This window comes from Phoenix dactylifera, chromosome 5, assembly GCF_051530095.1.
Source record: "Phoenix dactylifera cultivar Ajwa chromosome 5, Ajwa_hap1_PhDact_Kaust_v1.1, whole genome shotgun sequence".
Lineage (NCBI taxonomy): Eukaryota > Viridiplantae > Streptophyta > Magnoliopsida > Arecales > Arecaceae > Phoenix > Phoenix dactylifera.
The window spans coordinates 84,109-111,886 of record NC_143194.1 but is presented as its reverse complement, the minus strand read 5'-3'; the positions used below and the strand labels follow the sequence as shown (position 1 = coordinate 111,886).

The window sequence follows — 27,778 nt, the reverse complement described above, 5'->3', positions numbered from 1 at the left end:
ATGGATGCAGGTGTTAGAAATTCGTTACAGTCACTCGGCAAGTGTTAATGAAATCATAATTTATCATGAGGCATTAGTTCTTTTAACTAAAGCCAGGATGCTCATAAACCAATAGTATTCTATTGTTTCTTGAAACTTGCAAGTTTCCCGAACATAGGGACCCATGCTATGGACATTTTACTCATGAAGATATGACATCTTGTTAATTCCCATTGAGCACTTCTCCTAGAAAGCTTCATAACCTAGACCTATTTCTTGTTCTTCTTCTTTTTTCTTTTGTCGATATTGATCTTACGGTTATTGATCAGATTAATAACATATTTCCTAACCAAATAATCAGTATATAGTTTAAAAATGAGTAACATTTATTTTTTAATGGAATTCTAGGGAAAGCAGATCTCTCTGAGCTTCCAATCTCTTCCAATCTCCAAGATCATCAACACAGACTATATCGCATCAAAGAAACAATAGAAGCAGAGGAAATCAAGATTCTTACTCGGTTGTTGCGATCAAAAAATCAAGATCAGCGCGAGAGAAATATCGGGGAAAGAAGATGGAGAGGAAGACAGAAATCTGGCCTCCTTTGCTCTGTTCTCGATGAATCCGACGAGAAAACTGGATCTGTCTCCTCCACCGCCTCCGTCCTCCACCTCTCGTCTTTCTTTCGGAGCACCTGAACTGGCCACGGAGCAAACGCGCGCCACTGAGAGCGGTATTTATAGAGCCGTTTCCCACCTCGGTGGGGGTGCGTGAGAACTAGGGATGCCGTGCACGTAGAACTTTGAGGTTTGTGCTTGAAAGATAAAACTGGATCAGAAAGTTGACGAAGCACCAATACAATTTCCCAGGCATAGTCCATTTCTCAGTTATCATCACAAGGCATTCCCAGGGCCGGCTCAACCCTTAGGCGACTGAGCCGGTCGCCTAAGGCCCCGGCCCCACCCCATGGAGAGCCTTCGGAGCCAGGCTCAGCCCCACCGTCTCCGTCTTCGGAGCCAGGCTCAAATTTTATTCGTTGGTTAATTCTACTGACTGCTGAGACAGGTGCAAATTGGTTCGCATGCGTTCACATATGATTATGTCTATGGGAGTTCAGGCTCTCCCTCCTCTTTAATATTTGAAGAATGTGTTCACCCATTAATTGATGCACTATTCCGTGGCTACAATGCCACTGTACTTGCCTATGGACAGGTATCTTGACATTGTTCCTGACCCTTTTCTTATTTCTTATACTTTCCATGTTGTCCTTTATTTTCCTTGATGCATACATTTGATTATTCTTTGTAGACGGGTTCTGGGAAAACCCATACAATGGGAACCAACTATACTGGTCAAGATAATAGCAGTGGGATTATCCCGAAAGTGATGCAAACTATTTTTAAAAAAGTTGATACAATGAAGGACACTACAGAGTTTCTAATAAGAGTATCGTTTATTGAGGTATACTATCCAACATAAGAGCCTTCACTAAAATCTAGACCTATCAAAATCTTGAGTTATATATACAAATATATTCAACAGTTTAGCTTCGCTTTGTACTTTTACGGTCATTTAAGCTTTTACATGGTTCTTTCTTTGCAGTTATGATTATGTTCTCCCCTTTTAATTTGCTTCATCTAGAGCAAATCTTCTACATCTCAATTAGAATCTTTCTCACCAACAATTTGTAATTAGCAGATTTGGAAGGAAGAGGTCTTCGATTTGTTAGGCTCACAACCTCATGCTGCTCTGAGAGCTGGGATTGCTTCTTTTGCTAAGCCAGCAGCGCCATCCAGAGCTCCCATTCAAATTAGAGAAACAGCCAATGGCGCGATCACTCTTGCAGGTGTTACTGAAGCAGAGGTCAGGTCAAAAGAGGAGATGTCGTTATATCTGGCTCGTGGGTCTTTATCTCGTGCAACTGGAAGTACAAATATGAATAGTCAATCAAGGTTAGTAATGGACAAAAGTGCTTACAAGGTTGAATTTTATCATTTAGAGCTTTTATCTATGCTCATTCCAGCTTTGGCTTATTGTTCTATGGTTATTCTGATATACCTCTCTCTCTCTCTCGTTTATTTATTGTGCCTGTGTTTGCCTTGTGTAGTCGCTCGCATGCCATTTTTACGATATGCATGGAGCAAAAGAAAATCGCTAATAACCCATGCAATGTAGCGATAAACAATGATGTTGGTGATAATATTTTAATTGCAAAGCTTCATCTAGTGGATCTTGCTGGTTCAGAAAGTGCAAAACGTACTGGAGCAGATGGGTTGCGACTCAAAGAAGGTGATTAAAATTTCTTTTCATCCCTATGCACTTTTTTATTTTAGATTTGCCAATAGGAGTTTTAGGCAGTCGATATAACTTTTTATACAGGAATACTTATCAACAAGGGCTTGCTAGCTCTTGGCAATGTGATTAGTGCATTAGGCGATGGGAAGAAACGAAAAGAAGGGGGACATGTTCCATATCGTGATAGCAAGTTAACTCACCTTTTGCAGGCAAGGAGATTAACTTTCCTTTTGTTTTTGCTGCAATTTAATGGTTAAGTAACCGGCCATTAGCGCGTCAAGGTGTTGAATTTGCTTGCATTTTTTCATACTTCATTTTGCCAAGTCATCCTCAACATAGATGCTTGCCAAGTAACTTCTTCAGTTTTTTCTTCACATTCTTCTTTTTATAATGTTTAGTGGTATGATGGTAGTCGTTGGAGCATCTCTTTGCACATTATGCAGGATGTGCCATTGATTGTTGAATATTGTTACCAATAAGTTTTTATTCAATGTAATACTTCAATTATTGTGCCAACATATAATCACTTATGGCCTACCTCCACTATATTCTGTTTATTTCTCATAGAATCTCTGATGCATGATCATAAATGAATCTGTAATATTCTTCACGTGTATTAAAGCTCATCTTAACTTCTGCTGTCTTTTACAGTAAATACCATTCATGATTTTTTATGGTTATGCTGCTACTTAAATATCAATATGGAGCTATTGGCAGGATTTGACCTGGCATTTATGATGTCTGAAAACTGTGCTATCCCTGTTAAATGCATTTAAATCCTTGCCACCAATATTTTATGTAAGATTTAATTTTCCAGCATGATTATTTCTATTTACCATTTTATGACCCTATATTCCTTTAAAATTCATTGTACTAGCAAGTTGTTGTTTACAAGGCCTTCAAGTTCATCTGCAAGTTGACGTGGCCTACCAGAGTTTGAGGTTTGAGGCAAATGTGGTTGTTGCTAATTAGTTTTTATGAAGGCTATTACATATGTGGAAATGGGCTATCTTTGTGGAAAGTTGGGAGTTTGCTAAATGTAGGTAATGCTAAAGCTTTGTAAACACTATGAGGAGAAATGTCTGGACCACCTTAAATGGAAGATTCCTGCTACTATGGTCTACATGGGAGTTTTAGTGAATCTTATTTTTGAATTACGTTTTCTGATGAATTATTTGAATTTTGAAATCTTATGGAAAGGAATAAAAGGTGGAAGAAATATATGTGGGAGTAGACACATTTATACCTTGCACACTACAACTGTTATCCTAATTTTATGTATTATAAAGACCACACACTATGCTGTAAATAAAATTTGGCTAGAACCAGGAATTGCCTGTCTTAAAATTAGCTAATCTTTTGTCTTATTTACACACTCAATAGTTTGAATAACTACAAACATGACATTCACTTGGACATGAGGCATCCACCAACCATATGCACACATTTATAAATACATAGGCTAGATAAAATATCCAATTGAGCTACTTCTGATTGGGAGCTATTTGACAGGATTCTCTAGGTGGTAATAGCAAAACAGTGATGATTGGTAAGTTGATTTTCTCCTATTCTTACACTTATGCTCAATTACTAGAAAGGTTTCAAGTGTTCTTTGGTTTGAAGCTAGCGTGGCTCTCTAATATCCGTTTGGTTTCAGCCTTCATTAGCCCCGCTGACTCTAATATTGAAGAGACTATAAATACCCTCAAGTTTGCGAACCGTGCACGCAATATCCAGAACAAAGCGGTGGTATGTTATTTCATAGACGTGGACATATGGGACTGTAAACGTTCTAATCACTGGATGTAAATTAATATTTGTAATTGCAGATAAACCGTGACCCAATGGCTGCAGTAATGCAAAGAATGTGTGGTCAAGTGGAGCAGTTGCAGGCTGAGCCGCTCTTTTGCCGCGGTGGTGGTGCACCTCCAAAGAAACTTCAGGTACAGAATTCTACTATGGTGTCTGGTTGTTGGTAGAAGTATTTATGGTATTTATTGTTTGTTCTGAAGGAGAGCCAGAACTCTCTTGTCGATATGGCTGAATCCTCTCAACCGTTAAGTGAAAGATTGGGAGAGATATCAAACATATCGAGACTTTTAAGTACTCAGCAGATAAGCATAGGAACGCTCGACAGAGCTGGCCCGAGCCTTAGGCGACCGAGGCGGTCACCTAAGGCCTCGGGCCAATGGAAGGCCTCCGGGAGGCGAAGGGAGCAGAGAGAGAGAGAGAGAGAGAGAGAGAGAGAGAGAGAGAGAGGGAGGGAAGTTCCTTGCGTCTGACCAAAAGGAAGCAAAGGCCCCATATAAAACGGGAACAGGAGCTGGCTACGAGTCTTCCCCCTTGATGGAAGGGAGGTGGAGAGTTTTCTGGCCTGCAGAGGGGCAATTTGGGAAGTTGGGGACAGTAGTTTTGTTTTGGGTGGAGAGAGAGAGAGAGAGAGAGAGAGAGAGAGAGAGAGAGAGGAGGGATTTGGTTGGCTTGATACACGCCTGAAGCCACTCTTATCTTTCATCCCTTCTCTTTTTTGGTTTTGGTCTTGGTTTTCCTTCCCTCACATTACTCCTGATCCAGCTGGGCCATTGGGAAGAAAGATAGGGGGATTGGAGATGGACTTCTTGGAGGGCGGAGATTCTTTTAATTTTCTCCTCTCGGTTTCTTCTCCCCTCGGGTGGTAGAGATAGAAAAGGAGGGAGGGGGTTGAATGGCTGCTGTGCTGTGATGTTGCAGTTGCTGCTTGGGTACTCATTTGAAGGGGAGATGGTGGGATGGGATTTTTATCAATTAGATGGAGTGAATTTCCCATAATGCCCCTACTTTCTCTTATAGAGAGGTTCCTTTCTGGACAAATTCTTTTCTTTACCTTGACCATGAAGTGCCATGGGATGACCTTTTCCTATTCTGCTCTTGCTTGACATGGTGAACAGTATTGCCAAGCATTATCTCAGTTATTTAGTCAGTTTTATGGCCCTTCTTTTAGGGTAATTACTTTTCTGTGCTTCCATTCAAAAATTATATTAAATTGAAAAGGCTTCTTGTCTATTTTTATTAGATTTATGTATCTTTGTTGAAATAGTGTACTTGATAGCTATCTATTTTCATATCATTTTTTAAGTATTTTATACTTATTAAAAATTTTTATTATTAAAAAAAAAGAGGCCTCATTCATTGGATTTGCCTTAGGCCTCCAAATGTATTGGGCCGCCCCTGTCTGAGACGTTTCTTGAGCAGGGTCTTCTAACTTCTAACATCAAATAATAAACCACCATAATCTACTATCTGACAGTTTGCTTAACAAAGTGGATCTTATGCAATATGACTAGAAAAAGGCCAACATACCCTCAGGAACAGGGAAAACAGGGAGAAATAAAGGAGAATATAATTAAGAATATGCTTGGTACCCCTCTCTCTCATAAAGAGCCTCATCAAGGAACCCCGTTCATATATTTTGGCTGGTAATATACTCAGGTTGCAAGTAAAGGCCCAAAAGGATCATATTAGCAGTAAGATCTGAAATATGACTTTTAACCAAAGATGATACCCTAAAATGTAATCAATTTTCTTTAAACAACTTCAATTAAACTCATTCATGTTAAATATCAGTTGTGCTGAACACTATCACTCTGCCTGGTAGAGGTCATATAGAGTGTCATATTGGATCACATATGCCTAATAAATATTGGTAAAGATCACTCCTCTTGATTCTCAAATCAAAAGATTGTACTTGTAGAACCAATTGGTATTAGCTAATATCATCATACAGAAAAACTGATTTATTAAACATCAAGTATTGACTGTACAGAAAAATTGATTTATTAAACAGTTGTGTTAATAAATTTGTGCGTATCTTATGCTCTGACTATTATTATATTGTCAGAAGCATCTACTGAAAAATGCATAAAAGCATGCAAAATCGGGATTTGTCCTCAACTGACTACGGCTATGTATCGGTATAGAACACCCGTGGATCTGATGTATGTGGGTGTGTGTACTATATCCATCTATATCAAACTATTAATGGGTCTAACAAAGACAGATATACAAAGGAATTTGAATGAGTTATATGAAAGATCATGACTTGCAACAGTAGTGGTTCAAAATTAAATTCCTTTCTTATCAAACCAAAAACAGAAAAAGTACATTAAAAAAAAAATAAAAGCAGCAACTAATTATTACATGCAAATGCCAAATAGTTAGGATTTATCAAAACAGTTGAAAAAAACCCAACAAATCTAATACAGCCAATCATTGGTTCACATAATTATCCCCCCACCCCCCAACCACCAGCACCACACACACACAAAAAAAAAAAAAAGGAAGGACCTGACTTCAGGTTTTCACTAGACAATACAACAAATCCTAGCCTAGATGTGCACCCCCTTATGTTCAAACTTGACCTTCAAATTTCACAAACCAGACCATGAACCAATGCTAGCATTACAGAATCCATCAACTTGTAATATCCATACACATAACTCCTACTTGTCTTTTCTTATAAATCCTTTCATCAACACATCATCTTCTCCAGATATGTCAAGCATGCATTGTTGATTCAAGCAATACATTTTCTAAGATGAGTGGCTTTTGTAGAAGTAGGGTGTTGTTTGAGTCAAGAAAGTACAAACTCAGAGATCGGAGAAAAGGTGTATTGATAAAAGGAATTATGAACACAAAAAATGAAACGGAGGATGATTGACAAGGATATCTGATAAGTTATTGGATTCCTGATGCTGATATTACCTACTTGGAGCCTCTATGTCGAGATTGAAGTTCAAAATGTTTAAGTGTGCACAACTCATCTATGCTAGGATGTGTACTATGATATCATAGAATTCAAAGCCAATTATTTTGTTTCATCCCTTGTTTAGCTGACTTGTTAGATGAGAGAAAATAGTGGGCTGCTAGTCTCCACTAACTCTTAACCTCTTAACTTCTTTATTTTCCTTTGTTAACAGTTTTGTAATGATTAAGTTCCAGGTGACCAAAATAAACACTATCTAAGCCCAAAATAACTTATTTAGAGCATTTTCTCATCTAAAAAGTAAGATTATGCAAGAAATGAGATTTGCTGACATCCATACGCTTTACATTCATTATGATATACAAATAACATAGTTTAAGTCCCAAACTTGATTTGTGCAAACACTATATGATCATCACACAAGTTCTCACTTTTCATGTCAAAGAATTTCATAGATGAACATTCAAACTTTTGAACAGTTTAACTTAATACTACACATATAAGAAACCAGTTATAAACAAAAACTTTGAAGCTTAGATTATAATTAATGAAGAGCATTATATCTTCGGAGTATATATAATAGAGTAGTAAAGATAGGGATATAAGATTTTGTGAAATCTCTTGGCCTTGAGAATGCATCCTAGACCATCAATTATTTACATAATTTTGAAGGGTCCTCCCTTTCATGTTTATGTGATGTTTCACAAATTCAATTGTCATGTATCACACATAGAGATAGGATCTGCATACATTCGATATGCAAAAAGGCATATTAGTTCCATGTGATCATGATGTGAATTGAGCTCAAGTTTGGTATACATATTATCCTAAGTCAACTTAAAATTCTCTCTCTAAGATACATAATAAACAACTTCCTATGACCCTGTAAGACTTAAAAAATGGCCAATTGAAGTCAAGGAACTTCAATTTTCTCGAAATATCAACAGTATAGAATATTAATATTATTTTCTTGATTCATAAATCAATAATTCTCCATCCATCAACCTAACCTAAGCAACAACATAAGACATGTTCATTGATTTTTCTTTTCCCTTTTTGTTTTGTGGGGGGGAGGGTAGACTAGATTTAACAGCGGTCCTACACTTTAGCCAAATGTATAGTTGCCTCAAAGTGCTTGTACAAGAAAAATGTAAAAGTAAATGATTAGATATTGCAAATAATGTATTGTCAAAATGAAAGAGGGAAGAAAGGGAATACTGTTACCTTATTTCTTCTTTACAGAGCCATTGAATCAGCTTTGGGTTATTACTGTTGACTGGATGTAGGAAGCTGTAGGAACATTGCCCAAACAGAATCAGTGTGAGATTAAATTACGAAAAAATAAAGCTAACTGAGAGTAGATAACGAACTCATTGAACTCTGTCAGATTTAGAAGACCATTCCCATCCACATCTGAAGCATTGAAGTGATCCTCTTTCCACCAACCCATGTCATTATCAGAAGAAGACTTATCTAGCAAATTTCAAAACCCCATACTAAGATTAGATTACCAGATCATCAATTGTTTGATGCCTCTGCATAAGTACACAAGACTTTCAAAAAGCATGATGCATTCAAAGGATCAAACATGCATAAATAACTGCTCTAGTTTAACAACTTGATTCATGTCATAATGGCTGCAAATTACCTTAACATATACAGATGAGACAACATGTAAATCAATGTCGAAGCTTAATGCTAAAGAAAATCTTTTCAGAGAAAACAGTGGAAGCTTAATGGTAAGTACAAACTTGAACATCAAAGAAAACGAGGTAAGTCCATTAAACGATTAGCAAAAGGTGGGGAAAAGAAACCAATGCTGTAGCTTCTAAACGAAAACTTAGATTTTGGAGAAGATTAATGATAAAGAAAAATTTGAGCTTTGAGCCAAAAAGGGTTGAGTACATCAAAGATTAAAAGGAGGACGGCAAGAAGAACAGACAATCTGATCAACAAAGACTCTTGGACAATCCCGCTAAGCATCCAAACTTATTCACAAAAATACGAAACAAAAGAAATTAACAACAAAATTGAAAAAGAGGAGGGGGCGGCCGGGCGGGGTGTCAGGATCAAGCGCTACCATTACACCAAAACCCGCAGGTATTAGTGAAGGCGCAACTTTATTTCCTTAAACTAGCGCAGGGGCCCATAGCGCCACGAGTCGACTCCGACCAAGCCTCGCCCAACTCCGGACTCCGACAGGGCCTCGCCAGTGGGTTCAGGGACCCCCTAGTGGTATAACCCACCCTACTCCTCCAGCGCATCCACGTTGGCAGGCGGCGGGACTGACTCGGCCCTCCAGGCCTCCGCCAACGTTGACTCGGCCCCTCAGGCCTCCGCCAACAATCCCCCCCCCCAACGTGATGCCTGGGTTTCGAACTCGAGACCTATGGCTCTGATACCAATTGTCAGGATCAAGTGCTACCATTACACCAAAACCCGCAGGTATTAGTGAAGGCGCAACTTTATTTCCTTAAACTAGCGCAGGGGCCCATAGCGCCACGAGTCGACTCCGACCAAGCCTCGCCCAACTCCGGACTCCGACAGGGCCTCGCCAGTGGGTTCAGGGACCCCCTAGTGGTATAACCCACCCTACTCCTCCAGCGCATCCACGTTGGCAGGCGGCGGGACTGACTCGGCCCTCCAGGCCTCCGCCAACGTTGACTCGGCCCCTCAGGCCTCCGCCAACACGGGGGGGAAGCAAAACAGGGATCTCACCGACCATCGAAATGTATGTTCCAGGTGGGGCCCTTGTACTCGTGGAAAGAGATAAACCCATCATGGTTCTTGTCGTGGAGCTCCATGTCCCGCTGGGTCCGGTGCATCGTCTCCCTAGTCAGGGCCGGCCCGAGCCTTAGGCGACCGAGGCGGTCTCCTAAGGCCTTGGGCCAATAGAAGGCCTCCGGGAGGCGAAGGGAGCAGAGAGAGAGAGAGAGAGAGAGAGAGAGAGAGAGAAGTTCCTTGCATCTGACCAAAAGGAAGCAAAGGCCCCATATAAAACGGGAACAGGAGCTGGCTATGAGTCTTCCCCCTTGATGGAAGGGAGGTGGAAGTTTCCTGGCCTGCAGAGGGGCAATTTGGGAAGTTGGGGACAATAGTTTTGTTTTGGGTGGAGAGAGAGAGAGAGAGAGAGAGGAGGGATTTGATTGGCTTGATACACGCCTGAAGCCACTCTTATCTTTCATCTCATGGTCTGCCGTACCGGCCGGTACGGGCCGGTACGTACCGGTCCGGCCTGGGACCGGTACCGGATCAGCGTGGAATCTGGTACCGGTAGTTTATTGTTGGAGAACCGGAACGGGATCGGTTCAGACCGGTATGCAACCGGTATAGAATCGGTACGGAACCGGTACGTACCGGTCCGGGCCGCCAGCAGTACGCCGACCGGTACCGGTACGGCGGACCTTGTTTCATCCCTTCTCTTTTTGGTTTTGGTCTTGGTTTTCCTTCCCTCACATTACTCCTGATCCAGCTGGGCCATTGGGAAGAAAGATAGGAGGATTGGAGATGGACTTCTTGGAGGGCGGAGATTCTTTTAATTTTCTCCTCTCGGTTTCTTCTCCCCTCTTGGGTGGTAGAGAGAGAAAAGGAGGGAGGGGGTTGAATGGCTGCTGTGCTATGATGTTGCAGTTGCTGCTTGGGTACTCACTTGAAGGGGAGATGGTGGGATGGGACTTTTATTAATTAGATGGAGTGAATTTCCCATAATGCCCCTACTTTCTCTTATAGAGAGGTTCCTTTCTGGACAAATTCTTTTCTTTACCTTGACCATGAAGTGCCATGGGATGACCTTTTCCTATTCTGCTCTTGCTTGACATGGTAAACAGTATTGCCAAGCATTATCTCAGTTATTTAATCAGTTTTATGGCCCTTCTTTTAGAATAATTACTTTTCTATGCTTCCATTCAAAAATCGTATTAAATTGAAAAGGCTTCTTGTCTATTTTTGTTAGATTCATGTATCTTTGTTGAAATATTGTACTTGATAGCTATCTATTTTCATATCATTTTTTAAGTATTTTATACTTATTAAAAAATTTTATTATTAAAAAAAGAGAGGCCTCATTCATTGTATTCGCCTTAGGCCTCCAAATGTATTGGGCCGTCCCTGACGCTCGATCACATCAAAACTCCACCGGACATCGTCAGAACTCATAGTACAGGGGACAAGGTTTTGTATTTTTCATTTTTTTTATGGCAAGTTGTTAATGAGTATTGTCATTTTGATTATGCGTAACTTTTTTTCTTATTAATGGTTGCAGAAATCACTGGTGCAAGCATGCCTAACTTTCGTTAACAAGGCTAATAAGTAAGTAATGAGCGCTTTCTTCTTCTTAAGGAGAAATAACAAATAATGATCAATAGAAGTCGAGCTAACCGTTACAGGTTAATTGTTTTTGTTGTAACAAAAAATAGTCTAATTATTTATATTTGACAAAATATTAACATTGACTGATAAGTCATTCAGTCTTTATTATAGAGTCTAAACTAATCAAATTAAATTATATAAATTGGAAGTCAAAGCAAATAAATTAATGATTAATACCATAATATTTATCATACCGTGTCTAATTTTTTATAATATCTTTTTTTGCATTATACATAAAATTTTCATGTGGTATAATGTTTCATGGCTAAAACTATGTGGAGTGACAGGTGATAACAATAGCATATTTTTTGTAATAAGAGACTATGAGAACTGAAAGATGCTACAAAAAGTATTGCATTGCTAAGCAAGAAACAAAGTGATAAATCCTTATAAAATTAGGTTAAATTATGATGCATTTGCTCCCAGATCTGTTATGACTATTGTTGTTGTCCCTGCACAATGAAATTTCATGATGTTATGATTAACACCCTCTATTATTGACGACATCAAAACCTTATCCTCTTTTTGCAATGTGGAGTCCAAAAGGCATGGGGTATACTTAGTGGGGAAGTAGAAGTTTGGATGTTACAAGTAGTTGCATGGAGCTTCTTCTTATATACAGTGAAAAATATTCCTCTTCAGGAGATGCAACAAAAATTGGCTTAGTTATATTAACACTTGTAAGTTGGGGTTTAGCATTAGTTTTGCATGACATGATGCTGGATCTGACGGAACATTTGGGACCATGTTAGGAATTCCTTCTTTTGCATGAAATGGTGGATTGTTTCGGTATTTCTTGCCATGTAAAACATAAGTTATTGCTACAAATTTGGTCTGGGTCACGTATGTGATTGACTAGTTAACCATTTTCACAACTTATCACTTCAAGAAAACATTGCTGAACGTTTTATTGATTTCAGTTCTCACATGGAAATTAAGAACTGATTAACCTTGACTTTCTTTAGAAAACTAATTTATCCTTGTTTACTTGCGATAATTATTTCAACAAGAAATGTGGATAACATCAATGTAACTACAGTTAGAGAGTGTCATCTTGTTCATTCTTTTACATTTCAAGACCTAATATTTGCAAACCTAGAAAGCTGCATCAAAAAAATTCACAAAGCTGTATTGTCAGATACATAGGTTATTTATCAACCACCCCTTTTGTATAAGATCTGCAAGCCATCAGATGAACACAAATTATCATGAAATGGTTAAGATCTGCAATTCCCTTAATCGCTTTTATTTACAGTTAGATGATTTTTTTATAGGAAACATGGTCTCTCTAATATATTCTTTTTCTCTCTAATCTATTCCTTTTCTTTTTCCTTTTTCTTACAGGGAGGAACTTAAACAATTGAAGGTCAGTTTCAAGATCTTAGATTGTACTTCTGTCTGTTGCTCGTAATTTTGGCTTGATATATGCTAATTCCTGTTCTTTGTTCAGTGGATTGGAGAGAAGAGAGCTACCTACATACTCGAACTTCGCGAGGAAACTCCAGAACCCTTTAAGGAAGTAAGCACAGTGAAAACCATTATCATTGAAAAGAAAACCATTTCAATTTAATCCTCCTTTTCCCTGTTATTGGAGCAATTTAATCAGATGGACTGTTTTGATGGGCAGATAGAAGATCTTAAGGAACTAGGGCTATCTTCGAAGCAGGTAATTATACCATTTTAGATAGATTCACACCTTATGGAATTTGTCAAGATAAATCATCCTGTATTCTCAGAAGATTCTTATCATCTTCTATTAAGTTTATTTGATATTAATCGTTAAACAGTGATATGACTCCAGCTATTTATGGTTCTACTTTTACAGATAAGTGAAATGATGTCAGGAATCCTCACAGATTTTTAGAATGATGTTGAAATGCACATTGATCAATTCTTCTCCAGCCTGCCATTCAGCATCGGTAAGTGGTGTAGATGGTGGAGTTTCAATTTTTCTGATTAAACACATAATTTCTGATTCACTGATAAATCTGCTTATTTGTCATTAATTTCTAATTTACTGGTAAAGCTGCATATTCATGCTTAATTTTTCACTGATAAAGCTGCCTATTTGTGGTTCATTCAGCATTCAGCTGCTTTTTACATAAAGATTATAGTCTATCAATCACAACCAAGTAGTTTAGTGTTTTTTCTCGAATTATATATGTTTATTTCTCCTTTTTATCAAGTTCATATCTGTATTTGTCATTGATCTGGGTGCTAACTATATAACATACTGCTGTTTATGTGCATTTGTATTCTTGGAGTTAATTCATCATTTATGTTAGACAAAGTCAGATATTGCATTTTCAAGTAAATATTTCCCCTCGCCTTAGCATTGGAGTCATCCTTATGCTATCACAATTATTGCTTTCTACTTCTACGTTTTGCTGTTTCTCAACAATTTTGGCATTTATATGATATTCTATGTATATATTGCATAGTTAAGATTGACAACCAACCATCTGTAAATTTGTATTATGTGATTATGGTAGTTGATTGTTTGATCTTAATTAGCTGCTGATAAGTTTGCACTTTTGGGCTTTTTCTTGTTTTTTTGATAACGCGAGGCCGTTTCTAGGTTTAAGAGGGTCTTCAGAGCCAGATTACCTCCTGGTGTTACTTTGAATGGCTAATTGAAATTCATGTCTCAGCTATTAAGCTGCCTGGCAGATTGTTATGTGATTTATTCCTGTAATGACTGCATCTTTTAGGTTTGCTCTCATTTTGTTGGCAATGCTTTCTTTACAAACTCTGACAGCTTGTTCCTGGTACCGAGTAACAGAATGTGCAATTGTCGTTGCTGTAATTTGATATTGTGCTGCACAATCTCTAATTCTTATATGATCCCATTCTTTTCCAGTTTCCATATTGTCTTGTCCTTTTAAGTAATCTTTAATGTGCCGGTGAAACCTTTTTGCACTGAATGAGTTGCAGGAGTTGCGGCTTTTTACTGCTTCTGTCTTTGAAGCATCCATTCTAAACTAACTTTTACATGTTTTAGTATATTACAGAAATGGAGACTGGAATTTGTAATGCAATCCTGTCTTCTTTTTAATATATACATTGTCCAGCATAAACAGAAACGGAATAATCGCAAAGGTAAAGATAGAGGAAGGGATGAGAAGTCTGATGCAATGATGTGGGAAAAAGTCCGGCAGCAAAGCCCATCTGATGAAAGTGACCTGGATGACTTCCCTTCTAAGCGGATGGATTTGGTGATTGAAAAGATTAACACACTGGAAGATGCATCCCATGTCTCAGACAATGGAGATTTTGTTGCTGATGTCCTTCAGCCTGATTTAGATGACAGAGATAACAGCACTGTCAACTGGGATACAGATACTTCAGAGATTCAACCTCCTAGAGTAGCTGGCAGTATGGGCAAACAGAGAAGAGAAATCCATCTGAGTTACAAAATGGCTACTATTACAAATCTGAAAACTCCCATGAATAAATGGCGATGCGGCGCTGCTCCAATCACAGTGAATCTCCATCCTCTTTATTTTCTAATTAACCAATGTATATATAATCCTGTTTGAACACTTGGACCCAACGGCATCATCAAAATGAACACTTTAACACTTGTCCAAGAATTACTCTTTTGAGTTCAACTGGAAGAATTCATGCTCAGACCGACTGCCTAAAGAATTCTAATTTAACTATATGATAAAATCATGGCAAAGTAGTATTGATTGATTTTTACAGCATAATGATTGATCGGAGGTAAATTTTTAAAGTAAAACCAGATACAGCTATATGGAAAAACAATGGCAAGATAATGTATCTTTTTATTTGTTATTTCTTTTTTTTTTGTGGGGATACCCGATGTATTTCAGACATCCCAACCTGAAAGGTACTACCAAGTCACTCAAAACTAAATATAATATTTCGTGGCCTTTGCATGAGAATATATATATATATATATATATGTCCATATTTATCACATCACCAACCACAAAAATGATATATTAAACTTTGATATTACAAACATGTGCAACTAAAAGAAAAAAAAAACATTTCATATGCATTTATTTCTATTTCAGAAAGAAAATAGCAAGACTTACATCAACATCTTTATGCTTTTCCTCATAATTGCCCAATAAATTAAGTGTACTCCTTGAATATCCAGTGCCTGCATAGATAATATAACACAAAATTATAAAAGAACAGACGTTTTTGAGCTTCTGTTGTGGCTTGCTCAGTCATAGTTACAAATAAGGGCATTAAGCATTGGTACTCAGGTATAGCAGCATCTTGATCAAGTAGGAGAAGTCTCTGAATTAGATGCATTGCTAAACGAAGGGCATTTTTAGGACAATCTCTTCATTTATTAATCAATTATGTGGTGCAAATAAATAAGTAGCCGATAGAGACAAACCAAACAATTCAAAAAGAAGATTAACAAAATAGCCAGTATCAGTAGATTGACACAATATCAGGAAAGTCTTATCTGCATGTCCACCAGTCCCATGCTTCCTATGTCGAAGTAATTTTCGAGTTAAATGCCCATGGTGGAAGTCAAGCATCCTAATCAAACCCCATATGCAGCCAACATGATCCTTCTTGGCCCGTGCAGATCATCTGCGAGATCTCTTTGCCATGCTAGATGAGTGTCCCCTGCTCTACCTAAATGAAATTAATTTGAAAATTGGAGGTGAACCAACTTGTATTTAAAACCTGGACCAGGCACATGATGAGAAAACCAAACCATCAGGTCCTGACATGAGAAGTAAATAGCAAAAGAAAAGAGAGCAGTTATGCATGCATCACTGTACAATAGCTGGTAGCTTGAATGCTCATTTTGATTGAACTACACAATATATATATATATATATATATATAGAAGAAAAAAAAAACTAACATATATATATATATATACAAGCATGCCACTCACAGTGAAAAAGAAAACGAAGGTGAAGATTTCAGCTAGCAAAAGAAAAAGATTTCACCTTAGCACAAAAAAAAAAAAAAAAAAGATTTCACAGATTAAAAAATAAAATATTAAGCTGTAAGTGCATGTAGCTTTTTCAGATTTCTACAGTGCATTGATTTGGATCCCATGTCATCTGTGGCCTGATTGAAAATTTTCTGAGGTCAGGTCTTATTGACACTATGGCTTAAGCTACATTATGACAAGCTGTTCCCATTTTACTCATCAAACTACAAGAACCAGCTCCAATTCACCTACTTGTTTTGTTTAATTTAGGGCACCTCGACCAAGTTATTCTAAAATAAAAATATGAAGGAAGAGAAAAGCATGGAAGGAAATATAGGAAGGTCGACCTGAAGTTAAGAACCAACTGAATCCAAGTTGATGCTGATAGCCTTAATTTTACCGTCTTCAGATCAGATTTAAGCATCATCATAAATGACCAAGCCAGTCAAATTCATGATCGTCGAAGATAAATTCTGTATAAAGTACTGCTTTCTTTCTTCTCCACTAATCCTTTCGAATATTTGCATGGCATCAAGAGCCATTAAATCTCAAAATTCTTGACCTTTTTCTATCATCCTTGTTTTTTCTGCACCAATTACAGGCACTTAATGTGAGGCCCAGCCTCACTGGGCCAGCCCGTTGGCCTAGCCCAATGCCAAGAGAGGGTCTGAAGGCCCTCTTTCCATTCAGAACAGGGCAAACCCCTGGTGAACCACGCAGAGGAGGAGGAAGAGTCCTCCTCAAAACCCTTCCGTTCCGTCCTCCCCTCTCCCTTCGGCTTCGTCCATCAAACAAACGAATCCGAAGATGAAGAAGAGGAGCGGCGGCGGCGGCAGTCAGAAGCCCTCGCCGGCTGCGGGGGACGGCGAACTCAAGACCCTAATCCACGGCCACTCCGTCTACTTCGATCACCTCGTGGAGCTCATCCCCGCCCGTTTCTACCTCCCTCCCGACGACGACAAGCCCTGGTTCCAGGGCCTCAGCAAGGTCGCCAAGGCCGCCGCCAAGAAGGAGTCTCGCGAGAATCTCAAGAAGGCTCGCCGCGCCCGCCTCGACCCTGAAAAATCCGCCACCACCCTCGACCTCCTCAAAAAGAGCATCTTCGAGGCCGCTGACAAATCCTCCGACGGCGGCAGCGAAAGCGACGAGGCTCCCGAGATTGACGAGAACAGCAGCCGCCCCGTCGTCGTGGACGACCGCTCCGTCACCTACGAGGAGCTCCGGCAGCGCCTCCACCGCCGGATCGAGGAGCTCCGGTCAAATCGGAACACCCGGCCGTCTGAGAAAAAAAAGGAGAAGAAAGAGAAGAGCAAGAACAAGAAAAATAAGAAGAATAAGAATAAGCAGGCAGGAGAAGAGGCAGAACCCTCTTCTCAGGGGAAGCGGAAGCGAGAGAAGGAGTCGGAAGAGGAGAAGGACAACAAAAAGAAGGCGAAGCCAGACAAAGGGGGAGATGCTTCTTCGGCCGATTTAACATTCGGCCAGGTCAAGATTGGAGGCGGGGACGACAAGAAGAAGAAAAAGAAGAAGCTTTCTAAGCAGCAGGCCTTGGAGAGGGCGAAGAAGCTCGAGGAGGCGAAGAAAGACCCGGAGAAGGGGGAGAAGATTTCGAAGAAGCATTCTTGGAAGGCTGCAGTGAGTAGAGCTGCAGGGGTTAAGGTTCACGATGATCCAAAGCTATTGAAGGAGAGCATAAAGAAGGAGAAGAAGAAGCAGCAGAAGCATGCAGGGAAGTGGAAGGAGAGGATGGAGAGCGTGGAGAACCTCAGGGCGGAGAAGCAGAAGAAGAGGACAGAGAATATAAAGGAGAGGATCCATCAGAAGAAGATGAGGCGGATTGAGAAGAGGGAGAAGAAGCTCATGCGCCCAGGATTTGAAGGCCGCAAGGAGGGATACATTAATGAATGAATCATGCTTTTGATCTGAAATTTATGGTATATGTGAGATTAAGAACTGGTAATGGTTTTATAGGTTGAAGAAGCTGAGGTAAGGTGAGTCTTTTGGGTTTTTGCTTAACCATTTGGGGGGACTAGTTACTCATGTTTAATGTTAGATGTAGATTTATCATCCATGTTTATGGTATATTATTTTGTTGGCAGTTTTTAAAAGAATTGCTGTGGAATTGTTGGACAATTGTTTCTCCTTTCAAACTTAACCATGAATTGCTGCTGTTTCATGTGCAAGGAAAAGTTCGTAGTGATTTTTAATCTTGGAAATTTTCATGACGAGTTGGCTTCATATACCATGCCATACATTTATTTTATTTTACATGATCAACACATACCTAAGTGACTAGAGTCCTTCAAACTTCAATCCTAGCTATGTCAAACCCTTCCTTTGTCCCTCCCCATCTCATTTTCATATTGGTATTTGTTGGATATGCTTGCACCCTCTTCTTTTGTTCTCCGTCACTCACCTTTAATTTGTGCAATTCTTCGATGTCTCTAATATGCACACGTTGTTCACATTAAAAATAACATATTCCATGATACGTTAGTTTGAAACAATTGGAACACTTATGCCAAGACTGAACCAGTATGCCCTTAATGCTACCTTTTATGGAGGCACAATGTATTTGGATTTAGAATTGTCTTTCTACAGCTGGTTCTGATGTTTAAACAGTTTTATTTTACCCCTGAAGTACAACTTATTTAATTCCTCCATAAGTATACTTTTTCTAGTTTCTATAATATGCATTCTTATGTGATTCCTCAAGTTTCATGATTTCCTTTTAAACTCTTTTTGATGAATACGTTTATTTTTAATTGTTGTTGTTGGTGGTGGTGATGGTGGTGGTGGTTGAAGATCCCATTGGCAAGCCATAATACAAAGCTTGTGGACCAAACCTGCCTTGCTTGTAGTACATGGACCTCATGACATATATCTACCTCTTGTTGGTTTTTATGACAATGATCCTCAACTATTGAAGTTATCCTTTACCAACTTGTTGCCAAAAGCTCATAAATTTTTGTATACCTACTCCTTGTGCAATTTGAAGTTCCAACCTCCAAATGGCAATGTATTGATGCTTGGCCGAACTTTTATCATTGTATTCATGTTAATACTTGTTGTACTAGTTTTTCAGTAATCCCAGTATAGGTCATCCTGATGGTTTTCATCTAGCTTTCCTTGCCCATTTATCTCTATTCTAGATTTTTGATAATATCAAAACCTATTTTTGTTGTTTTTCTTAGGCTGCTTGCATTGACTAAAGCTTAAACCTTGCCATGTTATCATAAAACACCTCTATCCCCAGGGTTGAAATTTCAAGATAGAGGGCCTGAACAGTATGTACACACTGTGGGGCGTAACATACCAAAGAATGTATTGGCCGGTACAGCTTGGTATGGTCAGTATGGACTATTTTGGCCTCCAAATTTCTTTTTCCTTTTTTATTCTTCAATATTTTAAGTTGAGTTCATACAAAAATAAGTTTATTGATTTAAATGCTTGCAACATCCTATTCTCTGTGTGCTGAGCAGCTTTTATTGCTATTTGACATGTGTTTTGCTATGAGTTTAGTCTTACATATCAATTCAAATATAAGTTTACTGTAAATCAGGGAACTAATGAAAAAATACCAAATAGCCAAATGCTGCCAATCTGTCATTATAAAAAGTCTACTTGATACAACTTTTTGAGAAAACAAGTCTACAGTTGATTGAGCTGGGCAGAGCCAAGACTAATTATCCCTTGTCTAAATAGCCATAGCTCTTCAGAAGTCTTGACTGTTATACCATCTAGATTTGAAGAAGGCATTTATTCTCAGGCAGCTTCGGGAGCAGATATTTTTAAAATTGCCGCCAAGAATTATCTAGATCTTCCTACAAGTCACATTTTTTTTCTTTTTTTAAAGAAAGCTATATTTCTTCTTTCTCTACTTTATATATAATTTGAGATCTGATCCCATTTATTATCTCATTTGAGAACAAGGTCACAAAGAAATGATGAGATAATTATGCAGGTTGAGTACTTGGGGAAACAACTCACATGGTTTGAACGTCGAACCTACAAAAGTTCACATAGAGGAATTAGTGGACTATGGCCTAGACTCTTTTTAAAACTGTAGGCTATTAACTTAGTCTTTATTCCATTTCAAACAATCAATCTAAAACACAAATTTAGAAGTACAAAAGTTTCTCCTGTCTGCCCATCTAATGGAAGATACATAACGCTTTTACAAGGTGAAAGTAGCATTCCTTGACCATGATTATTTACCAACTTCTAGACTCATCTCTTTGAAGCATTTTGTCTATTTTCTCTTTCACGTCTCTTTTCTTGATGCATTTCAGTTTGAGGTATGTCCTGTTGATTACATCTCCATGTAAAAATGTTGGACAATAATGCATGCTCTTGATAATAGAAGTCACAGGACCCTTATTCAAGCTGTATTTGGTCAAATCTGTTATAATTCTAGACGCATTGTTAGTGGTCTGTCTAGGCATCATATCACCTGGCAAAATTTATGCTTGAGACCGTTTAAACTTGGCATCCTCTAGATTGCATTTTTTATCTCAAGTAGCCTAGACCACCTCTGATCATAACTCCTCTTTCCTTCGGAATCTGAAAAATATGATTCAGAAGTTAGATGTCTCTGAGAATAACTTATATGTGCTTATAGTATCTGTTCTAGAAGAAATTATAAATTTACATGAACTGGTGTCCTGCATGAAAAACATACATCATACTGTGTCATTAATTTGCACAAATGTGAACATGGATGTTGAGAACTGATACAAAGATTTTAGATTAGGAAATCACATACATTGCCATATGAGTGCAGGCCTCTCACATGATTCTGAACAGGTGTCCTGCAACGTGAAACACTATTAGCAATGCAAAGTGAGCAGGCATAGGTGTTCCAGGGTATTTAGGGGATAATAACCTTTGCTGAGGCTGTTAAACGTATGGTATCTTGGATTAGTGAATCAATATTGGCTTCAGACCCTGGATTCACATAGATGACCTGCTCAGTTGTGTTGAAAGAGTTACCGAGAGACCCACATCCACCAATTTCAGGTTGCTGAAACTAGAGAGAGAGATAGAGAGAGATGGGTTGAAAGACTTACAGATGGATCGCTTCCACCAATTTCAGGTAGCTGGAACTCACTACGCTTGCTTGAAGGTAGAACCCAAACATCAAAAGTGGTATTGATCTGGACCCTCCACCCCCCCCCCCCCCCCCCCCTCCCCCTCCCCCCCCTCCGTCCCCCAAAGGAATCAAACTTGTTTCAGCCTTTAGAAGTGGAATGAGTGATGGAGTGATTTCTTTTAAAACAAGGTTCGCCATCTTGGTATTGGACCCTGTACCACTACCACCCTATTACAGTATCAGTATGCAGTACAGTATGGGACGGCGAGGCGTACCGATTGTCGGTACAATATGAGGTTGTATACTGGTTCTGTATCGGTATGGTACGGTATCGACCGGTATGGCAAACCTAGCTTGCCATAACCAAGATGTGTTATGTCAGTTATGTGGCTGTTATTTATAGGAATGTGACCAATTGATGAGATGTCTACTCACCAATATCTAAGAAACATCACATGCCTGGTGCACTTGCCTGCCTGATGCATGACTTCCAATGCAAATTTCTATCTGATAACTATTAATCATCCATTACTAAACTGTTATCCTGTGACAGTTTGTGTTGGTTAATTTTGAGCTTGATTTCTGAAGCCCCAATGATCTGGCTTTGTTGTTTGATGGATTCTTTCATGCTTTTCTTGAACTGCATGTCCTGTGCATCAGCACTTCTATGCTTATTTACTCCAAGGTTGGTGAGACTGGTTAAATGGCTTGACTGTGTCCTAAGGAAACTAAAAGAAACTTTTAACATATGGTTGTGCTTCCCTCTTACATAATCATTATATGATTGTAACCTTGTTTCTCCAACAAAGGTTTTTGTTGCGCCAATGTGATATTTGATACAGTGGTTTTGAGAAGTTGAGGTAGGCTCTTAGCTAGGTATGTAGTTTCTTTTGCAGTATGTTTGTATTTCAGCTATCAGTCTTCTGTTTTGATTTGAAGCATGCTACTACAAGTAAGATGATATTATGAAGTGAAAGACCAAAAACATTAGATAAGTCTAAAGAAATAAATAAATAGGTATTAAAACATGCAAAAGCAATTGGTATTTTAAAGTATAAATTTTAGTACTTAATTATATTGTTAAAGTTTATTCTATTCTGGACTAGCCAAAAAAAAGTTTAGTCTATTCTGAACTGGTTGTTTGTGTTTTCATAGAACGTTGTCTCTAGTTTTGAGGCATACACTTGAGATAATAACAAGAACTACTGAACTGGCAATCAAGTTATCTTCAGTGTCGTCTTCTGCTGCAAATTATTTGTAGGTCTTTTTCTGAGGATACATGTTGCATTGTACAGCCAAGTGATTTTTTTCAAATGCTATTTCACTTGTGAAACTTTTGTGACACGTGTACAGATTTCCCATGGGAGAGAGAAAGAGAGAGTGCGTATCCCACTGGTTTTAGCTCATAAAACTTGTACCTCTGTACAATATGATGAGAAGCACCAACCGCATTTTCTGTTGAAGGCCGTAATTATTCTCCCTTCAATAGAGAATCCAAATCCAGTATGCTGAAAGGGGTTTCTTTGAAAGTATCAGCAAAACAAACAAGTTTCTATAAATGTTCCAGCTTTATCCCATTTTATGAAGCATATGCAACCAATTAAAACTTATCTATGTGTTTTAAGGCTCGGTGTTCAAGTTCAGTGGCAGAATATTTTGTTGATTTTGGATTGAGGCTATTAACATAGCAAATGTTTGCTCTGAATCATCTTAATCATCATGCATTTTTTTGATGATTTTCTTTATGCATCAAAAAGAACTCCATTGATTGAGAACTCCTAAAATCCACAATGTAATTGATGAATGGATTGTTGGATTTGACAATTCAAGTACAGATTTTTCACATCAGCTAGCATAGTCTGAGACCTGTATGGTTCACTGAAAATAGGAATGCAAGGGAGACCACCTTTTGAATCGAAAGGCTAATAAAGACTTCTGCATTCTTCTGCCCATCTTCGGCCAGGTCTGCTAACTGAAGCTCTGCAAGGGTGAATACATAGTCACAGCTCCATTTACTGTTCCATCCCGAACTAGATGTTGAAATGGTGATCAGACGGCGAGGTGCTCTTGAAACCTTGCATGATTTCTTTTTCGAATTCTGGGAAAGAATAGAAGCAAAAAACATTCTGTTACATTTGCTTTGGCAATTAATTGCATGTTGAATTACTTTGTTGTGAATTCATACATCCTTAAATCTGTTTGCAGTAAAATGATGTTCTTATCAGGGAGCACAATTTCACCTGTGGGATTTCATCTTTACTCGAAGAAACAGCTGCAACTCTGGCCTCAAAATGTGTGCAGGTCGGCAGTTTGAGGCCTTGGCTTAGTCTTCTGGTATTGCCAAGTTGATTGTCAATAGGAGTGAAGAGCCTTGAGATGGAGTGATATGATTTCGCCATCTCCAATTGCGTGGAGATTTCAATCTTTCCTGCTCTTCTTTTTCTACCATGCAATGGATTTTGTAGACCTTATCTCTTTGGCGGAAATGGTTCATGTGGTCCATATTTTTAGTAGTTAAGCTACTATCTTTGTGCTTCCTTATCTACAAATGCTGGTCCACCATGCGCCACACGTCAGTATTTGCTGTAGGCCAATCTGACTATATAAATATGTTGGTCCTCTCTAAGGTATTGTTTTGGCCACTTCAATGCCCAAAAGATGTTATGCTTTGACTAAAAATTTTCACCCACTTGCCTGAACCTAGTATTCAGGCTCAAGGGACTTCAATTTGATCATGGGCCTGGTTGTTTTCAGGCTGCACATAAGGCTTCTCAGGCTGGGTCGGCCAAATAGCTTGAACAGTTCGGCAAACAAGACGTGTCAGATGCACCGATTCTATTGGTTGTTCTGATAAATTTTTTATTTTATTTGCTCATGATACTTAGTATATAGCTAATATAGGATTAAACACACGGGCTTCAACTTATTTTGGCATTTAAGACTTTAAAAGGAATATTGATGAAGCCGCTTTAGCTGAATGAAAATTTTTCATCATATAGGACTTTGAAACAAGAAGGAATAAGGCTGAATGAGAATTGGCAGTTTCCGGTGTTTTCCCGGTAATTATTGTTACAAACTTTTCAATTATTGCCTGGGCGTTACTCTATTTGGATATTAGCTAAACCTGAAAAAATCAAATAGTTTACACAGATAGCTGCGGAAGGGAAAGCTGATCAAAAGGATTTGAACTCATCCATCTTCAAGTCTTATGGGTACTGACCAGAAGAATCGATTCCACTTGGTCATTAGACATAGTCTCTTGTGTATTTTTTGGTTCAAATTGGATGCTAAGAAATGTAACGAGTTATTTTTAAGATGAAGACAGATAGAAGGAAGACCATGTTCCTTAGCATCATGCTGGAATGACCAGAGAAAGAGTAGAAGAATCATGTTGGATTTATTGCTTAAGGCTGATAGTAGTGGAATCCAAAAGGAGAAGAATAAGCATATATATGAAGGAGCTGAATGTAGTTTGGCGAATGGTGGCTCCTGACAAAATGGAAGTAATGCTATTTCGGTTCTTTTGTGCCATGCTGCGGAGTCATGACGTTGAGATTTATGATACCATGGGCTGCTGACTGTCGAGTTCCATTGCCTTGGTACAAATTTGTTATCTTTTGCCAGGATCTCAGGATCTATGGGCCTTAGTAGAGAGGATCTAACCGGGGTTTGATATGTGCAGTATCATTTGTGGGGCTTAACCGCTTAAGGGCTTGGGATCTATTCACTTGACAGATGGTTGGTGATTGAACCTCTTGGGGATTTCATCAGGAAAAAAAAAAAAAAAAAAAACTCTTGGGGATTACTGAATTTGAGTTTGGTCATAATTTCTGTTGGATAAGGTTTTGGATGGTGGAGGGATGCTGTTTTCTGTTGCTCTGTCGTCACTAATATATTTTTCAATTTTTTTCCATTAATTTGGGCTTGGATATTGTTTGCTATTGCAGGTTTGTTGTGGGTTATAAACTTTAGGGCTAGCTCGGTGGCCCTTTTGAATCTTTTTATCTGAAATTACATTTTGAATGGGCTTTTTCTCCCATCCTTTATTTCCAAACAAAATTAAAACAAAGAAAGTGGGAGAAATCCTGCCTCTTCAGCCTCGCTTCTCGGTTGCTTACAAATGTCCAAGCAGTCTTAGAGACAATTTCAGCTTAAATCATTTCACATTAAAAAAAAAAAAATCAAATCATCAAATATATAGATGAGTATAAGCTGTAAACGGTTTCTTCTTTAAAAACACTAATAGGAAGCTAACTGCATTGACTTTGATAAAGCTTTAAAGCATTCATAATCACATAGCTCCCCATTTGCACATGAGAGGTCATAGGGATAGTCATGAATTTCCTATCAGACAAGAAGCATTTTAAATGAGACTACATGCATCTACCAAAAAATGAGAGGACATGCGGATGACTGCTTATAAGTTATGAGTGTGCAAACATCCCATTAAATCTGCAAAAAAATGCAGGTCTTTTCCACCATCCCAAACCCCACATGATGTTGGTGCCATAGTTAGCGATCCAAGCTGCAAATTGGTTGCCTTCCTCGAAAGAAAAGAGAGTGAGCTGCAGCAAATGGAATGAGGTCTGCTAAAGAATGGGAGTCCATTGGTTGGTCTTTTTAGAAGGATTTCTCAAAGAGTTTTGGGTGTTATAATGGTGGAGATGCAATGCAAATCGTCGTTATTAGTGAAAATGTCCTACAAAACACATAAAATACATGTTTTCCAACAAAGATACCAATTTCTAGTGGGAGAACTTGTTTACCAAAAGGCTCTCTTAATTGATTTGGGATATGTTTGTTCATATGATGTTTTGGAACGCTTGTGTATTAGTATTTAGTAGCTGACTTTAATCATAGCAGAAGCTGAAATCTTCAAGCTTTCTGAGATGTTTTAGTGTACCTTTGAGATGCTATCAGAAAATAGATTTTCCGGATAGGTTCGTTTGGCAACTCAGTCATTGTTGGGCATTCACAAATCACAATGCCTTTAACTAAACGCCTTATTAGGAAGAAAAATAAACCTTTTTAGTTTAATCTTGCATGGAGATTGGTGCTGCTGGCAATGACCACCACATATGGCATTCTTCTCTTGATCTGATGAAGAAGTCATTCATCCTTAAAATGAGGCTAAAAGCCATGTCATTATAGATCTTAAAACCTCAAAATCTTTCTAGAGTATTGTCGAGATGAAGTTGGGGTGACTGCAAAACTTCATATTCAGAAAAAGAATATATGTAGGTTATAGGATCTCAAAATTAGTTGAATATAGATTATAGGAACACCATGGCAAACTTTTGCGTTCGAAATTTGCTTAACAGGGCAAAGGAGATTCATCAAAAAGATAGAGAGAGAGGGAGTCAAATCAAACATTGTTGGAGAGAAACATATCATGCTGCTGATATGTTGGTCTCTAAACCAAAGCAAGTCTGAGAGTAAATTTATAAAAATTGTCTGTGCAGTATCTGTGCAGAAATACCAGAGAACTAGAAGCCTCTTCCCTCAATCTCTACTTCCAAGTCAATCCTACTGCATATGCAGTACCTATAAACTTGGCCTCCAGTAAAAGGCTTTGTATTTGCAAAGTATCAAAGTTTTGCTGCCATCTCACTACCTAGTAAGTTCTTGGCATATGTGCTTTCTCCCAAATGGTTGCATCATTCTAAGCTGAACTAACTTGGTATATATTGGCAAGAAGTTTTACATACATATTTAATGCAGTGGAATTGGAGATAAGTTTCTTACTAGATTGAAAGAAAAACAGATTTTGATTTATAATATTGGATAGGAATCAATTTTGTCTAACGCTGAGATGCACAGAGGATGCGGACGAGAAGAAGGCTGCGGACGTGCTGGGATGCGATCTGATCTTGAAACAGGGGATTTCTTTTGGCCGTGATCCGGAGGGAATGGCGTTGGATTTGCGAATCAGCTGGGAGGAAACCTTTGGGCGCGGAAGGAGTGGAGGATTGGGTTGGATGATCTGCCGATTTTTGGGAAGAGAAATCCCCTGCTTCGGGCGCTGGATTGGAGGGGAAGAATGTTCTTTTTCTTGCTCTGTTTTGCTGGGAAAGTAGGCAGCCGTGAGGAGGCGGGGACGCGGGCTGATGCGGAAGACTTGCTGGGCAGATCGCGGGATGCTGGGGAGGACTGGAAGATTGATGATTTGCCAATTTTGGGAGGATTGCATCGCGGGAGGGACGCGGAGAAGGCTCGGATGCTCGGAATGGCTGCTGTGCGGAGGCGCTGGCGCAGGCGGATGAGGAGGCGGAGGAACGGGAGGCTGGCTGCACTGCGTGGAGGCTTGCGTGGAGGATCTCTTAGGCGACGCCATCTCACGGCTGGAACGGGAGAATTGACGGGAATC

General features: G+C 38.9%; 3 protein-coding genes across 8 annotated transcripts; 2 read left to right on the top strand and 1 right to left on the bottom strand.

The window, feature by feature from the left end:
* Positions 1–14,531, top strand: LOC113462610 (kinesin-like protein KIN-4C). The gene is made up of 17 exons (XM_089931121.1): positions 1–10; positions 388–655; positions 1,041–1,191; positions 1,288–1,440; positions 1,678–1,931; positions 2,087–2,268; positions 2,359–2,483; positions 3,787–3,823; positions 3,932–4,023; positions 4,104–4,217; positions 11,099–11,185; positions 11,277–11,323; positions 12,728–12,749; positions 12,834–12,902; positions 13,011–13,049; positions 13,209–13,302; positions 14,395–14,531. The coding sequence occupies exons 1-16, from the start codon at positions 1–3 to the stop codon at positions 13,245–13,247; spliced, it is 1,689 nt and encodes a 562-aa protein (XP_089787247.1). The 3' UTR covers positions 13,248–13,302; positions 14,395–14,531.
* Positions 14,410–23,810, bottom strand: LOC120107823 (large ribosomal RNA subunit accumulation protein YCED homolog 2, chloroplastic-like). 4 transcript variants are annotated; one of them, XR_015986802.1, is made up of 9 exons: positions 23,652–23,810; positions 23,318–23,509; positions 22,830–22,919; positions 21,389–21,475; positions 21,205–21,285; positions 21,085–21,130; positions 20,773–20,882; positions 15,448–16,060; positions 14,410–14,677 (listed from the first exon to the last, which is right to left on the bottom strand). XR_015986802.1 is itself a non-coding variant. In XM_039121295.2 (7 exons), exons 1-7 carry the CDS (start codon positions 23,808–23,810, stop codon positions 20,815–20,817), a joined length of 723 nt encoding a protein of 240 aa, XP_038977223.2. In that variant the 3' UTR covers positions 20,374–20,814. The 4 variants fall into 4 exon arrangements, 3 of the variants coding, with proteins under 3 accessions (XP_038977223.2, XP_038977226.2, XP_088577287.1); XM_039121295.2 differs by lacking the exons at positions 14,410–14,677; positions 15,448–16,060 and having other exon boundaries at positions 20,374–20,882; XM_088721161.2 differs by lacking the exons at positions 14,410–14,677; positions 15,448–16,060; positions 20,773–20,882 and adding an exon at positions 20,925–20,983.
* LOC120107824 (uncharacterized) lies at positions 16,818–23,929 on the top strand. Of its 3 annotated transcripts, none has more exons than XM_088721159.2 (3): positions 16,818–18,310; positions 23,300–23,472; positions 23,617–23,929. In XM_088721159.2, exon 1 carries the CDS (start codon positions 17,127–17,129, stop codon positions 18,225–18,227), a length of 1,101 nt encoding a protein of 366 aa, XP_088577285.1. In that variant the 5' UTR covers positions 16,818–17,126; the 3' UTR covers positions 18,228–18,310; positions 23,300–23,472; positions 23,617–23,929. The 3 variants fall into 3 exon arrangements, with proteins under 3 accessions (XP_088577285.1, XP_088577283.1, XP_089786713.1); XM_088721157.2 differs by adding an exon at positions 19,576–19,668 and having other exon boundaries at positions 23,300–23,929; XM_089930587.1 differs by having other exon boundaries at positions 23,300–23,929.
* The last annotated feature ends 3,849 nt before the right edge of the window (positions 23,930–27,778 follow it).

Excerpts from the sequence above, each read along its gene's own strand:
- LOC113462610 (XM_089931121.1), top strand. Across the intron at positions 3,824-3,931 it reads TAGCAAAACAGTGATGATTG|CCTTCATTAGCCCCGCTGAC; the intron begins GTAAGTTGATTT and ends GTTTGGTTTCAG. Across the intron at positions 4,024-4,103 it reads ATATCCAGAACAAAGCGGTG|ATAAACCGTGACCCAATGGC; the intron begins GTATGTTATTTC and ends TTGTAATTGCAG.
- LOC120107824 (XM_088721159.2), top strand. The coding sequence starts at position 17,127 with ATGAAGAAGAGGAGCGGCGGCGGCGGCAGTCAGAAGCCCTCGCCGGCT.
- LOC120107823 (XM_039121295.2), bottom strand. The coding sequence starts at position 23,810 with ATGGCGAAATCATATCACTCCATCTCAAGGCTCTTCACTCCTATTGAC. Across the intron at positions 21,476-22,829 it reads TCTCATCATATTGTACAGAG|ATCAATACCACTTTTGATGT; the intron begins GTACAAGTTTTA and ends TGGAGGGTCCAG. Across the intron at positions 21,286-21,388 it reads TTGGTGGAAGCGATCCATCT|GTCATCTATGTGAATCCAGG; the intron begins GTAAGTCTTTCA and ends ACAACTGAGCAG.